The sequence below is a fragment of the Tenrec ecaudatus genome, chromosome 1 (genome assembly GCF_050624435.1).
Source record: "Tenrec ecaudatus isolate mTenEca1 chromosome 1, mTenEca1.hap1, whole genome shotgun sequence".
NCBI lineage: Eukaryota > Metazoa > Chordata > Mammalia > Afrosoricida > Tenrecidae > Tenrec > Tenrec ecaudatus.
The window spans coordinates 22,157,571-22,173,269 of record NC_134530.1 but is presented as its reverse complement, the minus strand read 5'-3'; the positions used below and the strand labels follow the sequence as shown (position 1 = coordinate 22,173,269).

The 15,699-nt window shown below is 59.6% G+C and overlaps 1 protein-coding gene across 5 annotated transcripts in view; it reads left to right on the top strand.

Annotated features, from left to right (window-relative positions):
- EPS15L1 (epidermal growth factor receptor pathway substrate 15 like 1) overlaps window positions 1-5,226 on the top strand; it is a 90,937-nt gene extending 85,711 nt beyond the window's left edge. For 2 of the 5 annotated variants that reach the window (XM_075548543.1, XM_075548536.1), the window contains 2 exons: window positions 184-389; window positions 4,648-5,226. In XM_075548543.1, the coding sequence (XP_075404658.1) occupies window positions 184-389; window positions 4,648-4,794 (353 nt within the window). In that variant the 3' untranslated portion in view covers window positions 4,795-5,226. The remainder of the gene's footprint in view (window positions 1-183; window positions 390-4,647) is intronic. The other 3 variants (XM_075548563.1, XM_075548550.1, XM_075548556.1) reach the window with 2 other exon arrangements.
- Window positions 5,227-15,699: the final 10,473 nt, after the last annotated feature.

Here is a 15,699-nt window from a genome sequence, read left to right as displayed (position 1 = left end):
TCATGGCAGAATGAGGGGTGTGGACCCTGTGGCAGCCCAGGGTGCCCTCCAAGCTGCCCTCCAGCTCTTCCCAGAGAGGGAGCCATTTGCCGTGAGCCCAGTGTGATGGGGCTCAGCCCTGCCTTTTCTGTGGTGAGTAACTGTCTCTCTCTCTTTCTCCTCTCTTTCTCCTCAACCTTCCAGGTCACAGTACACCTGTAAGCCACCTCGGCCCGGCCGACCTTCCTGAACCCCCTGACCCCTTCCAGGCACTCGGGGCTGACAGCAGTGACCCGTTCCAAAGTAAAAAGGGGTTTGGGGACCCATTTAGTGGAAAAGACCCCTTTGCTCCCTCCTCTGCGGCTAAGCCTGCCAAAGACTCCTCCTTGGGGCTTGCAGACTTCACCTCTGTAAGTTAAGCTCCCTGCCGCCACTGCTGCGCCGCACCCTCACCCTACGCTTAAGGCCGCTAGGGGTTCCTTCTGTCCCCGGGCACCGCGCCCGCAGGATTGATCTGTATCTCCGCTTCTGTGCGCAAACGATGCTCAATAAAAACCAGCTTCGGTCTGGCCACACCGGCCAGGGCGCCTTTTCTTGTGCAGGGTGGGTGCGTGCTGGCCAGGCCGCATCTGCCTAGTGGGCTCTGCATGGTGGTTGGTGTCCAGTGGTAGCCGTGGTGTTGGCGGGTTTGGGGGAGCCTGGATGTCAGGCGTGTCTGAAGCTTGCACGCAGACAAGACTGCCAGTGTGAGACCAGGCCCCCGTGTAACAGGTTGAGGGTCCTGTATGAACCCCATGGGCACAGGTGTGTCAATGGCTACGTGTGTGACACCTGTCTGAGAGGGTGGCACCTGGAGGTGCCTCCGGTGAAAGGCGGGGGCGACCTGCCTCCAGGGTGTACACACTCTTCGAAGCAGGGTCTCCAGGGGTCAGAGTGGACCAGGAGACAATTTACAATGCCCACACGGGCAGGCTCCGGGCACAGCGAGGGCTGGATGTCTTCTTAGAACCAGCAGGAGCCTAGAGCAACACCCTGGGACCAAACGTCGCTTTGCAGAGCAGAGCGCCTGCCTGTGCCGTGCTCCCCCCCACCCACCCCCCCCCGCCCTTTTGCTTTTTTGGTTTTTGTTTTTTGTTTTCAGAAGCTAATACAGGATTCTGAGAGTCTGGCTGTGTTTCTGTGTGTGAGAAGCGAGATTTGAAAGTGGGGGGAGGAGGTGGGGGGTGTTTCCCAGTACCAGAGGCCACCGTCTTCTGGGAACCAGCCCCACGGTCTCCGTGCAGCATTTGTGCCCCACTCGGGCTCACTTGGGAAGCCAGCTTGACGGCGGGAATCGCCCAGTCAGTGCCGATTCCTTGTAGCTCCTTCTCAGCCACACACAGCTACCTGGTGGCTTCCTGCTCCCCACCCGCAAATCCCAGCCGCTCCTGACTGATACGGTGCCAGTGTTTCACAATTGGAGCGTGCATCAGCAGCGGGGACCGAACACACGGCGGTGGCGTTGCTAAGAGAAGTCTAGAGTTTGGTGACTGCGGTGCTCGGTATCTGTCAGGGTGGGAAAAGCCGAGTCTGCGTGGGCACTGTGCAGGGGAGGGGCTGGCGGGAGGGGCAAGTGGTGCCGAACCCTGGCAGTGGGAAGTGATTGGTTCTGGTGACACCCCACCCCCCCAGGCAGCTCGTTCTCAGAAAACCTGTAGCCCCAGTTTTCAAGCTCTCACTTGGTCTCCCCTTCTCTGGGTGGCCTGCCCTGAGCAGCTGTCCCCCTCCATGTGAGCACACCGCCCCCCAGCTGTGAAGGCCCCCTCTCCTATCCCCCCCCCCATTCTACCCCAGTGCGGCGACAGGATAGAACTGTTCCTTGGGCTTCCCAAGATAGCAGCTTCTCATCGGAGCAGCTGGACAGCCTGTCTTGCTCCCCGGTGTTAGCAACCCCGTGCTTCACCCTGCGTGCTCCAGGGGTTTGCTCCTGTCCTCCTCCTGGGGTGGGGTGCCGATGTGGCAGCCCACCTACCTTTTACTGTCTGGAGTCGCCTTCCCTGTTCCGGACACCTGGTTCTCCTCAAGGAAATGGGATGGGTTGTGAGAGTGGGGGGTGGGATGGTGCGAGGTCTCCCTCAGTTTTAATCAGCAGCCCCCTAGTGGACCCCAACTCACAGAAGTCCTGTGTGTCAGTATAACCAGGCTCTGTGGGGCTTCCAACGGCTGAGGCCCTTTGGGTGCCTGGAACTGCTGATCCTCGGTCAGTATCCCAGTGTGTGTTCACAGTGCGCTCGCTGCCTAACCACTTGACCCCTGACCATCAGCTCCCACCCACTGATCCAGTGTGTGCCAGAGGGCTGCACCCTCCTTAGACCTTTCTTGCCAGACTTTTCTTCCAGCGTGTTTCCAGATGGACCCCAGTTAGCTGGGAATCACGTGTACTGCACCACCCAGGGATGGCCGAGCCCTCTCTGGCACTCGGTACTTCTCACTGGCCTGGCCCCTGGGGTCATGGACCTGGGCGATTTGTGCGGCCTTGGAGAGGCCAAAGTTGGTTCCTTGGGTCCGAGTACTCGGGCCGCCCCAGTCAGCCCCGCAGCCAGGGTGGGCTCCCAGGGCCCCAGGCCTCGACCCCGTGCAAGACACCTCCTTCTCAGTCCCAAAGCTGCTCATGGCCCCTGTGCCGGCCGAGCCCTGCCGCCTGGGACCCCGGGATGAGCCAGCCCAAGTGCCATCATCGGCTTAGGGCCAGCGTTCCTGTCCCTCAGGCAGGAGTGACCACAGCAGTGACCACACGGGTCCCAAGGTCGGTCCTCAGGAGTTGGGCACGGTTCTCGTCTGGATCAGTGAGCTTGCTGGATGTGGCTGAGAGACCCCTGCACCATCTCTGGGGTGATGATGTGGACCAGGACACCCCCACCCCCCCAACACACACACACACACACCCCACACACATCCCCTCTGAGCGCCTGCCAGAATGTGGCTGGTGGCACCTCGGCAGGACGGGCGGCAGAGGTGGCTCTAAAGCCTGCTCCGCCCTGGCAGCCCTGAGCCCTACTGCTCTGCCCTGGCCCTGGGGGGCTTAGCCAGGCTGGCCTGAGCACCAGAAATGGCTGCCACCTGGCTCCTCGGCCAGGGGAGGGTCTGCTTGGAATTTACAGCCCTGTCCCTGAATCCCCTGCCCCTGCCGTGTGCACACCCAGACCGGGGGTGGGGTGGGGGGTGGGGCTGCAGGTGGTGGGCGACCTGCCCGCCAGGGAAGCAGGTTGGGGTGCTGCGGGCTCAGCTCCAGGGGGAGGGGGAAGCTCGCCGTTGACAGGGACACTGGCAGCTGTCCTGTGGGATCGTCCCAGCAGCTCGTGTTGTTTTCCCCTGTTTCCCACCCGGCAAGGTGCTAGAACGTCCTCTGAGGGGACTGGGGAGCGGTGCCCTTAGCTGTACCCGGGTGCCACTTTGGAAAGAGCTGTCACTTCTTGGGGCACACTTTGTTGTCTGCACACTGACTGCTGTCCTCCCCTTAGACACCTACACCAGACGGAGGGGGCAGCCTGGATGCCCTCCCCGCTCTGCACCTCTTCCACCCTTCCCCACGTGCCCACAACATTCTCCCTCCCACCTACCGCTCCTCAAGGTAGCCCCTCTGGCTGCTCTCCCCAAAGTCCAGCCCTCGGTCAGCCACCCCCCCACCCCCACCATGGTCCTCGGGTCTTCCCCCAGTCTAGTCTTAGTGAGACGCCACCTCTGGTTCGGCAGGCCGTCCCCTCTGCTCGTGTCCCTCTGTGTCCCCACATTCCCAGCTGGAGGACACGATGTCGATGACCACCGCCTGGCCAGGACAGGAGCCCGAGGGAGTCGTGGACATTTGCAAGCCCATGCCTGCCGTGTATATGGTGTCTGTGAGATCATTGTGTTGCGTAGCAGAGGGTGGGTTGGAGCTCAAAGCCCCCTCCCTTCCACACACAGCAGTGGGCCAACAGCGGTTTGGGGCAATGGGCCATTTGAGGAGGGTCTGTTCTAAGTTAAACATCTTAATTTTAGAGAAGGCCCCCACCCCCAAGGATAAAATCTTCTGGACCCAGTGACAGTGTTGTGAGCAGCTGACAGTGTGATGGTCCAGGGCTCGGGAGCCCCCAGTGGGCTGGGCCTCACTCCTTGACCTTAGGGCCTGGCTGCCCCGCGCTCCGCTCTGGGGTGCTGTGCACATGCTGGCGCTCAGTGAGCCCATGAGGACCTCCCCAAGCGTTCTCGGGGGCCTGCGCGCCTTGAGTGTGGCTCCGCCATCTGGCCTCTGGAGGCTTGGCTGACCCCCGCCGCGGGCTCTTGGGAATTGCCAGACGTTCTGTTTCCTGAACCCACACATCATCTCCCGAGGGCTCTGCTGAGAGCGGCTGCTCGGCTCTCTGGGGCCCTGAGCTTAGGATCACACCGGGCCAGCCGCTCGGAGCCCAGGCTCCCCTTCTGCCCACCCTGAACCCCCACCCCAGCCCTCTGCGGCTCCTTGGCCTACTCCCAACCCTTCGCAGGCCACACCTGTGCCCTGACCTTCTGTGGACCTGGTCTGTCCCCCAGTGCTTCGGGGGTTCCTCCTGTGCCCTGACCCTCCATGGGTATGCGCACCCTGGCCCCTGCACCGTGGCTGCGGTGGCTCCGGGCCAGGCCCAGTAACGGAGCTTCGTGTTTCCCTTGCAGTTTGGCAATGAGGAGCAGCAGCTGGCCTGGGCCAAGCGGGAGAGTGAGAAGGCCGAGCAGGAGCGGCTGGCGCGGCTGCGGCGGCAGGAGCAGGAGGACCTGGAGCTGGCCATCGCCCTCAGCAAGGCCGACATGCCGGCCGCCTAGGCTGGTGAAGGGCGGGCAGGTGGGCTTGCAGAGGCAGGCGCCAGGCGGACGTGCACATGGGACTCAACCCACGGACATGGGACTCACCCCTTCCATCTCGCACCCCCTGTGAAGGGGCCTGCAGGCACTGGGCCGGGAGAGGCCAGGTGTCCCCCTTCCCCGGGGGAGTGCCTGTACAGGGTGCGGACCTGTTCACTGAGAGCTGCCCCCTCTACCTGCCCCTACCCCCACCCCCGAACATCTCAACCTAGTGCTGGGGAAAGCAGCCTCTCCTTATGCCTCACCCGCCCCAGGACAGTGAGGTGATGCGCCTGAGGCCCCCCAAGATCCCGGCCGACTGATGACCGAGCGCAGGGGGCACCCCTGGCCGACGCTATATGCATTCACTGTACAGATTGTTTGAATGAGTAATATAAAATATTTTAATACAAACACGAGGCTGACAGCTCCTCCCTAAGCCAGTGCCTTACACTGTGGGGGTGCAAGTGGCATTGAGGAAGGTGGCAGTTGGGCCCCTGAACCAGCCTGCGTGGGAAGTTTCGGGGCGCCTGGGTGCAGTACGGGTGGAACAGTTTCCTGGAGCAGCAGCAGCAGCAGCCAGTGTGGATGAGGCCAGCAGTGCGGTGCTGTCTGCGGGGCAGTCACATTGTGTCCCCAGATCCCCCGCTGCCCCACCTCACACATGCAAGCAGGGCCCCCCTGCAGTCCACCAGCCTAACCCCACAGTTTTCGGGCCTGGGGGGCTGGGGAGGGCATGCAGTTTTCCCTGAGAAGGTCCCGAGGTGCCTCAGCAGACATGCTGAGACCCTCACCGCCTACCTGCCCCACACCCAGACAGATGCCACCTCCTGGGTGCCTCTCCGCCCCCTCTGCTGAGCTCTTGCTAAGCTAACCCAAATACCAGGGCTCCAAAAATCTGGGCGAAGACTCTGTTATCTTCTAGTACTATTTTCCCACGAACTCCTGGAAGCCGCCTAGCAGGGTCCCCCCAGCCCCTCACCCACACCAACTGCTGTTTTCCGACAGCGCAAGGTCCCCGGGCTTGTTTCTCCCCCTGGCTCCCATCCATGGCAGCTGAGTGGGTCCCTGTGGACTGCCCATCCTGCTCTCATGTCATCCACCCACTTGTCACCCATCTTCTCTAGTGGGAACTCATGGGATTGTAGAGGACCCATTCCGACTCCTGGTGGCCCCGGGTGACAGCGTTCTAAGCCGTCATCCTGATGGAAGCAGACTGCCAGCCCTGCCATCCATGCGGCCTCTGGGCACGTTCGACTGCTAGCCACTTGGTGAGCAGCCGAGCTCCTCACCATCGTACCAGGGCCCCTAGGTGGGAACCGAGGGCCGGGCGGCCTGGTCCGAGCAGCGTTCTGGGAGCAGGTGACCGAGCCTCGGCTGCCCTCCAGTAAATAAAGCTGGTGTTCCAAGCCAGCGCGGCTGGAAAGGGCATTGCTGTCCTGGAACCGCGCAGAAAGCTATTTTTAAAGCTGCACAGGAAACTCCCGGGGAACAAAGGGCCTGACTCGAAATAATGCAGTAAATATTTCGGCCCCCTTATCAGATCTGCTTCCTTTGAAACAGGCTCCTCTCCCCCCGCCGCCGAGATTTTCCCCAATAAACGCTCGGAGGAGCCGTACAAATTGTATCACGGGCTGTTGCTGGAAGAACACACAGGAAATGTGCGAATGGAAATGGGATTCTTATCGTGCCGCACTTTTATTCCAAAGAAGTGACGTGATTTGGGGGGAGGGGAGACACGGGGGGGCCACCCAGCTGCGTGCACTCTAGCAAGGGCCTCGGGGGTGCTCTCTGGCTGGTGTGCTGCGCCGGCTCTGTGCAACCCCGATTGCGCTCCTGCACCCCAGGGAGACGGGGCCTCTGGACCTGCACATCCGAGGAGTGTGACTGGAACACGCACACGGCACACGTACACGGCCGCTACCACGGATGGGTTGTGTTGTGTGCCCCCCCCCCCTCAGAATGTGTTGCCTTGCCTGGCCACGGTTGTTGGTGACCCGGTGGTTGGGTAATGATGTGATGTGGTCATGTGATGATGTCCCCACAGTGTGACCGCTAATTGCTTACGTCTCTGATGGGAGCTGCTCACCCATCGTGAGGGGGATTAGGGTGGGATACAGCCCCCTGAATCCGGTTGCAGCCCCGCCCCCCACCAGGGGAGCCTGCCTGGGGTGTAAACGGTAGACCCCTTGTACAAGAGCTAGAAGGAGAGGGAACCCAGGGACCATCTGTCACCAAGAGAGAAAGCCAGTCATAGAGTGTGCCCTTTGACTCGGGGCCCCTGGCTGAGAGCCTCCTAGAGCAGTGGTTCTCAACTTCCTCGGGCTGCGGCCCTTTCACACAGTTCCTCATGCTGTGGTGACCCCCCAACCATAAAGTTATTTTCGTTGCTACTTCATAACTGTAATTTTGCTACTGTTATGAATTGGGTGACCCCTGTGGAAGAGCCGTTTGACCCACCAAAGGGGTCGTGACCCACAAGTTGAGAACCACTGCCCTAGCCCCAGGGGAAGCTTCACACCAACATGGTCTCGAAGGGACGTCAGGTGTACAGGTGTTGAAAGGAGGCAAGGGCCTCCCGAACCCACAGAGAGCCTGCCTTCCCCTGCGCTGGCACCCTGGATCCGGACTTCTGTCCTCCAGACGCGAGGGGATACATTTCTGCTTGTGGAAGCTGTCCGGGTGGCATTTCCGCCGCTGCAGCCCTTAATAGCGATGTCTTACTGAGTCGGTTTTGCCTCGTGACGACCCCGCAGGTTTCAGAGCAGCACAACTTCAGAGGGTCCTCTGGGCTGTGGCCTTACAGGGACCAATAGCCAGGCCTTGCTTCCAAAACCCCGCTGCATGTGTTGAAGCCGGTGACCTTCAGATCGTACCAAGTGCAAAAACCATTTGGGTCACCCAGGAGCCACATGCTAACTGTTGGCCACCTCGTCCTTCACAACATCTTGCCCAGTAGCCTACTTGCTAGCTAAGCGAGAAACACTGCCCTCGTGTCCACTCTGGCCCACGGACGCTGTGTAAGGCAGAGCAGGACTGCCTCTGCTGGTTTCCATGGCAGGAAGTCTCATCTGTTGCCCTCGTGGAAGCTGCTGGTCCAGAACTGCCGCCCTTGCGGTTCGCAGCCCAGCCCACAGTCCGCTAGGAGCTCCTTGGGCGAAACACTAGTTCAGTCAATAAACAAAGCCTGGAAAGCTAACGACTTTTGCCACCGTGGTCTGCAGCGCCTATTGTCCCTTGATGTTACGACAGAGTTTCCACTCCAGGAGCCAGAAACAGACCCAAGATGAGATGTAGCAATTGTTCCGCAGTAAACAGGCATCTTCAAGGAAGTGAGGCTCTGCTCCTGAGAGAACGCGGGCCAGCCAGGGCCCCGGTTTCCTTTCCGGACCCGGGTCACAGCAACAGAGACCCACGCGCCTCGCCCGTTAAGGTCGCCTGTGCAGACTCTGGCTTAGGAAGAGGCCAGCTCCCCCACTTGGTAGTCAGGAGGGGCCTGGCCCGTATCTGTCATTGGCTTTGGTTGTCATCTGGCTGAGACCAGCCTCAGCAGAATGAGCCGCCATCGGGCCTGTTGCTGTCTTCACCGCCGCCAGTCAGCTCCAGGCTGGTGTTCCGGCTACTGTGCCCTCTGGGAGGCTCCTTGCAGGTGCCTCACACTTCCCAGTGCCTTTGCCGCGGTGGTCAGGTACCGTCGAGTCTGCTCCAACCCACAGCGACCCCACGCGCCCAGGACGAAACACTGCCCGGACCTGCGCCGTCCTCACGAGAGCCCCCTGCCCGAGCCCATTGCTGCAGCTGCTGTGTCCCCCATCTTGTCAAAGGCCTTCCTCTTTTTCGCTGCCCCTCCACTCTACCAAGCATGACGTCTGTCTCCAGGGACTGGCCTCTCCTGACCACCTGTCCAAACACGTGAGAGAGAGAGTCTCGCCGTCCTTGTCTCTGAGGAGCACGCTGGCTGTTCTCCTCCCAAGACAGGCCGGTCTGCGCAGTGGGCAGCCCACGGCACCCGCAATAGCCTTCGACAGTATCGTCGTTCAAATGCATCGATTCTGCTGCTTCCCGATTTCATGTCCAACTTTCACGTGCGTGCGAGGCAATGCCTTTGAAAATAGTTTTCCGCCCGTGGAAAAGATCGGCAGCCGGGCGTTCCCTATCCCTGTGATGGGCAGGTGCCGCTTTAAAGGCGTGGGGCCTTGCAGTGCTGTAACCATTCCCACAATCCTTTCCCCAAACACCCCTCCTCCACCAGGAGCACCTCGGGGCTGGTGTCAAAAAGCGGGGGTATTCCCATCCTCTTTGAAATCCTTTCATGAACCCAGTCAGGGCCCCCCTGGAGTCGGATCCTCTCTCACCCCACTCAGAACCTCCAATAAGCTTTGGGCGCTTGACCTCAGAAGTGGGAGCACCCAGTCTCAGGCCTCCCGTGGGGTGTTCCACTCAGCGGGTTTTCAAAGTGCACCCATTGTGTTGGGTTGACTAGATACACAAATCCAGGCACACTCGTGTGTAAGAGAACTGTGTCTCCAAGAGCAGGTGTATATTAAGGAAATAGCCTGGCTCAGATCAAGTCCATGAGTCTGGTATTAGCCCATATGTCCAATACCAATACATTCCTCTTCAGACTCATGCAACACATGCAACGACAGGAAGATCACAGGCCAGTGGGTGGAAAGCCTTGTGGATCCAGTGGTGGTGGAAGCATCTCCAGGGCTCTGGCTGCCATCAGCGTGGCTCCATGTGGCTTGTCAACAGGAAGGTGAAGCAGAGAGTGTGTGTCCCGCCTCCAGGGAGGAAGACAGGAGTTTCCAGAATCCTCATGAGAAGGCCATGCCGACACAGGGGGCTATTGGCTATGACCTGATTGACAGGCTAGACTCCACCCCCTGGCTCGAGTTGACAGGACATAGTGTAGCTGCCACAGCCATGTAGTCACTGGTCCTGGAATGCCATTCCTCTTCTTCCTGGGTGGGCCACCCTGCCGTTGCCGGTCCACCTTCCCGCGGACGCTTGAGAGGGTCCCCCTCGCCGGGCGTCCTCCCCGTGATGTGGGGAGCCAGCATCGACCTGCTGCCAGTGCGTTCTGGTTTTTTACATATTTGGTGACAGTGTATACAGGAAAACCTGCTTCCCCTCCCTGGGGTCTCAGGGCACCCTGGTCAGTGTCGCTGGTGTCCCCACATGCTCACGCTCCTTCGTGATTTCTGTCCCTGCCGTGTCACTCCTGCTTGTGCCTGGAACTCCCTGCCCTTCCGGTCTGTGCCTTAAGGGGGCCGTTGTCCACTGGGTCTGAGGGGGGGGGGCGTGGGGCTCACAGGTGACCGTGTTGACCTTTGGAGCTAAACGACTGCTTTGTGTCGAGGGGCGTCCAGGGCTGTGTTGTTGGTAGAGGCCACCTAGGCCATCCCGACCCATGGTGGTCCCCACACAATAGAAGGACACACTGCCGATCCTGCGCCGTCCTCACCACGGGGCCTGGGCCTGAGCCGTTGTGGCAGCCCCCGCGCCTGCCGTCGCCTTGAAGGCCTTCCTCTTCAGGGAGCAGGTAGTTTGGATTCCGAGTTTGGAGAGGAACTTTCCGTTGGCTAATTTTTCAGGCCCCAGACGTGAACTCCCCACCCTATTGGGCACTGCTGAGCCTTGAGCCATTGGCCCCAGCCTCACTTTACACTGGAAACCAGGAGACAGTCCAAACCAGCCCTGCACCCCAGTCTGGGAGCCGCTCTTCCTGTCGCCGCTCCTGACTGCCGCAGCGCCCTGACCTTGCCGGTGGGAACGTTCGGGCCGGGTGTGGGCACAGCCGCCAGCTCCTGAGATGAGCACCCGGCCCCTGACGAGCCCCCTGTGACTCAGAACGAGCCGGCACGCCGGGTCACCACGGGCCGCGGAGGAAGTGAGGCGTCAGGATGTACTCGGGGGTTTGGGGTCAACGGATACTTGTGAGAAAGGGGAGTGGCCACCTGGACTCGAACAGGTGCCCCAGGCTGGTGTCAGAGCAGGTGGGCAGAGGGGCTCCCCCCCTCCTCTGGGACCCACCAAGGCCCTGATTTTCAGGAACGTGTGGTCAGGGAGGCAGGCGAGCTGAGGTGGTGCTGTGGGGACAGGGCCGGGCAGAGGAGCCCGGAGATGTTTGCATTCAGTCATGTGCTGTTCCGGCAGGGACAGGGCAGCCCCCTGAGCCCGGGCAAGGGCCTGGGGGCCAGCCCGAGGTCCCAGGCTGGATTCTGCTGGGCTCCAGGAAGCGGGATGCGCAGAGCCCCCCCCCCCCCATGGGAAAGACCAGCTTGGTATTCATTCGATCAGCAGTGGCCAGTGAAGTTTGGCTCTGAGAAAATGAAGTAGCTACCACCAGGTCCCGTCCACACAGCCCGCCCCTCTCAGCACCCACCGTGTGATCGCGATGACGGGGTCTGGGCTGAGTCCCGTCGACACCACATGACCCACGCTGGGATTGATTGTTCCCAGGAGGCCCCTTGGGTGCCTATTTCATCCGGAGCAAAGAACCACCCGGTCCCTGCAGCATCCTCTTCCCCAACCTGGCCCCCCTCCCCAGTAGGCCCGGCTCCCCACCCTCTTCCTGGGTGCCTTTGAGACTCACGGGTCTGCAGGGCGATCCAGGCGGGCCTCTTGGTGAGGCGGGGCTTTCCCTTGGCCTTGAACATCAGGATTTGCTGTGTGGAGAAAGAAAATGGGAGGGGCTTTTAGCATCTGCAGCGCCCAGCTGTGGGACTGGGTGCCCCTGGGTGTCCGTGGACTGAGCTCGGTGGTGGGCAGGCTTGCGTGGGGCAGGGGTGGGAGTTGAGACCACAGTTACTGTCCACTCAAAGGGAGCTCACGGCATCGGATCCATTCCCACACAGAGCGACCCCACGGGACAGGCTAGAGCTGCCCCCGGGGGCTGCCGAGACTGTCGCTCCTCCTGGGAGACCAGGAAGCCTCCTGTTTGGGCGGTGGAGCAGCTGGTAGTTTTGAACTGCCGACCTTGTGGTTAGCAGGCCAATGCATAGGCACTGCAGGGCCGGGCTCCTCGCAGTTTTAGCCGGGAGGGAAAAACAACATTTTATTTGGTGTCTGTGGTGAGGAGAAGAGAGAAGTGAGACAGAGGCTGGCCTGCTATCAAAGCTCCGTGTGACCAAGGCCTCTGTTTAAAGTCAGCGTCGGTCGTGGTGTGGTTCTCTTTCAATAGATAAGAGAAACGTGCGCACGCTGCCGCACAGCTCTTTGTGCAAAGCTTTGTGTAGTCAGACCACACAGCGGCCTCTTCGTTGATCGGACGAATGGGAGAGAAGGGACTAGGGGGCTGGTGCTGCTCTGGTTACCTGCCCAAGTCTAGAGCTCACTCCCCAGTGGCCCTTTCTGATTCCCAGTGTGTGTTCCCATGCTCCATCTACCCCTCTTTCCCGGCGATCCACCTGCACCTCCCCGCCTGCCTTCCCCGATTCCCAGGAGATTGCCCACAGCTCTTGCCCTTCCGGGGCCTCGTGACTTCACCTTGGTGGCTAGGAGGTCAGAAAGCCAGTGTGGGCCACTCAAGATGGCAGGATGAGCCCGGGATGCTTTCTGCTGGGCGCCTGTGTTTTCCAGCACGCACACAGACTCAAGCCGGGAGCGGTGGAGGTTGTCAGGTGCCACCACTTGGCTCCGACCTGACCCACAGCGACCCTGTGCCCAACAAGGTGAAACACCGCCCGGTCCTGCCCCGTCCTCCCACGCTCCTATGCCCGAGCCCATTGATGCAGACAGCTGGTGGACCCCGTGAGGTGTCCGGAACGTTCCACAGGACAAGTGAGGGTGCCCAGCCGAAAGCTCTCCCCGAGCGAAGTGCCAAATGCACGGCCACTGAGTCGATGCTGCTCTCGGGCAGGAGAGGTATCCCCGTGGGTTTCTGAGGCTGTAACTTTTTTTTTTAAAAGTATTTTTATTGGTAAGCACGTCACTTATCATGTGATATCAGTGTTCAAGCATGTTAAGAACTGTGCCACCATCACCACAATCAAGTTCAGACCATTTTATTCTCATTGTTATTAACCCCCCACCCCCATCCTCCCCGGCTTAACTTTCTTACAGGAGGCAAAGGTGTTTCATGTTTCTCCCTCGGAGCAATGGGTGGTTTTGAACTGCTGACCTTGCCGAGATCAACCATGATACCGCCAGTAACAAACAAACTCTGTCATCCAGCCCTGCTGACTCATATGACCCCTGTGGGTTTCCGAGACGGTAACTGTTTACGGGAGCAGAAAGCCTCCTCTTTCTCCCGAGGAGCTGCTGGTGGTTTGGAACTGCCGACCATGGGATCACAGCAGCCCGAGTAACCACCACACCATCAGGGCTCCTTAGAAAAACGCCCTGCACTGCAGGATGGCGCCAAAGGGCCATTCTTCCTCTAGAAACACATCATTCGGGTAGATCCTGAATGCTGCCTCCCCCGCCTCCCCTGACCCAGTTCTACCTTACAAAGCCGGCTAGACCGGAGCACACACATTGGTACAGGTAAGCTCTTTGGACACATGGAATTCCGGACAGATAAAACCCTCAGGAACAGCAGTGGGAGTACTGATCTGAGGAGGCCAGGGCGATGGTGGGGACGGGGAAGGGGGGAGGAAGGGGGAACCATTACAAGATTGGATATATCGCCCACCCCCTAGGGAGACAAATAACAGAAATGTGGGTGAAGTGGGGGGCAACGCGTAGTGTAAGGCACAAAATAATAACAGTATTATATACTTGATCAAGGATTCATGAGGGTGGGAGGCTGGTAGAGGGAGGGGCTCAAAGAGGAGCTGATACCAAGGGCTCAAGTAGAAAGAAAATGTTTTGGAAATGCTGACGAGTGTGCTTAGTACAATTGAACCCGCCATAGATTTGTAAGAGCCCCCCAATAGAGTGATTAATCAAAGCAAACCAAAAACCTCTCCGACTTCCTTTAAAACCTTAAAGGAGGGCAGTGGCGTGACTGCTGTGCCTGGGTTGCTCAGTCGCTGACTTCGTGGGCTCTGGTGTGGGCCCCCTGCCAGCCTGCCTGTAGGAGCCCGTGGCCTAGGGCCCTGCTGTGAGGTGGGGTCCGCTCCCTGGGCACTGCTGCAGGACCTGCCCAGGGGACCTGCTTCGGGAACCGCAGTGAGGAGAAGAGGGAGATGGGAAATGGCTGATGAGCTTTCAGAGAGACATTGTTGACGGGCAGGATAAGCTGAGCAGTTTATATTCAAAGTTGGTGGTGGCTTGGTTTTCGAGAGATAAAAAACCCAGAAACCCAAACTCACTGCCATCAAGTTGATGCTGACTCATAGTAACCGTGCAGCACCGGGCAGAGCTGCCCCTGTGAGTCTCAGGGCGTGTAACTGCTTAGGGGAGTAGAAGCCCCCCCCACTCCGTCTCCCTCCCCCCTCCCCCACCAGCAGAGCGGCAGGTGGCTTGGGAATGCTGACCTTGCAGGTAGCAGCCCAGCCCGGGGAGTAACCGCACCGCCTCCTTTGAATGAACAAGCTAAAGCGAGGCAGTCGCGGCTGCAAAGATCTCTGTCATAAACGACAGCCCCGGGGCAAGCTTTTGTGGATCCATCAGGTCCCGATTGAGGAGGACAAAGGAGCCTGCTTCCTTCTCCATGGTGGAGCTCACTGGAGGGTCCTGGTCTTAGTCTTTGGGCGGGTCCCTGCTCCATCTGTCTTTTCCGTAACCAACTGCTCCTTCACCTTCCGGGATTCCCAAGACCTTGCTCAAGGCTCCTGCCCCCGCCCCCACTCAGCGGCTCCTCGGGACTTCACCTTGACCCGCTGTGTGGACAGAAAGGGAGCGTGCAGTACCTAAGAGAGCACTAGGACGATTTCAAGGTTGACGATGAACCTGGGGTTCTGGCTGCGGGGGGAGAGGGGGTGCCTTTGGTTTTAAGCACTAGCAAGATTCAAATCTCCCGTGCATCTAGGGGCGCAGGCACCTGGGCTGCTCCTCCCTCTTCGTTCAGGGTGACTGGACCCTCAGCTCCCCAGGGAGATAAAAGGTGAGGCAGACCACACCCCATTGGGAATGTCATCTTCCGTGGCCCAGGCCCATCTTTGCTGGGGCCACAGCCCTGAGCTCCCCCAGGCCCCTTCTAACCCATCAGGGCTGATGCCATCTTGGGAAATGATCCCATCGAGCTGCCACCTGCTGAGAACTTGGCCCAGCCAGGGGTGGTCTTTGTTGTTGTTTACTGACCTCCCTCAATTTCCTCTTGCACGAGGGGGTGGGGTGGGGGGTGGGGGGTGTCTTGTTTGGTCCTGCACCCTTGCCTACACTCACTCACCCACTCACTCACTCACTCATTCAGCCACTCACTCAGCCACTCACTCACTCAGCCACTCACTCACTCAGCCACTCACTCACTCAGCCACTCACTCAGCCACTCACTCACTCACTCACCCACTCACTCACTCAGCCACTCATTCACTCACTCACTCACTCAGCCATTCACTCACTCACTCACTCAGCCACTCACTCACTCACTCAGCCACTCACTCAGCCACTCACTCACTCACTCAGCCACTCACTCACTCACTCAGCCACTCACTCACTCAGCCACTCATTCACTCACTCACTCACTCAGCCACTCACTCACTCACTCACTCATTCAGCCACTCACTCCCATGGGCTCTAGTCTGACCTCTAAGGACAGGGTAGCACTGCGGCTGTTAGTTTCACTCTAAGGAAAGGAGTGGAGAGTCCCCGCTTTCTCTCGAAGATCGGCTGGTGGTTTCAAACTGCTGACCTTGAGGTTAGCAGCGTGAGTCGGGATGGAGCTGTGGGGAGCAAGCCGTTTGTCTGGTTGAGCCGTTTGTCTGGGTTGGACTAAAACTAGTAGCCAAACACTTCGCTGCATGGCCACCCTCTCCCCGCCTCCCCTCCACCCAGGGA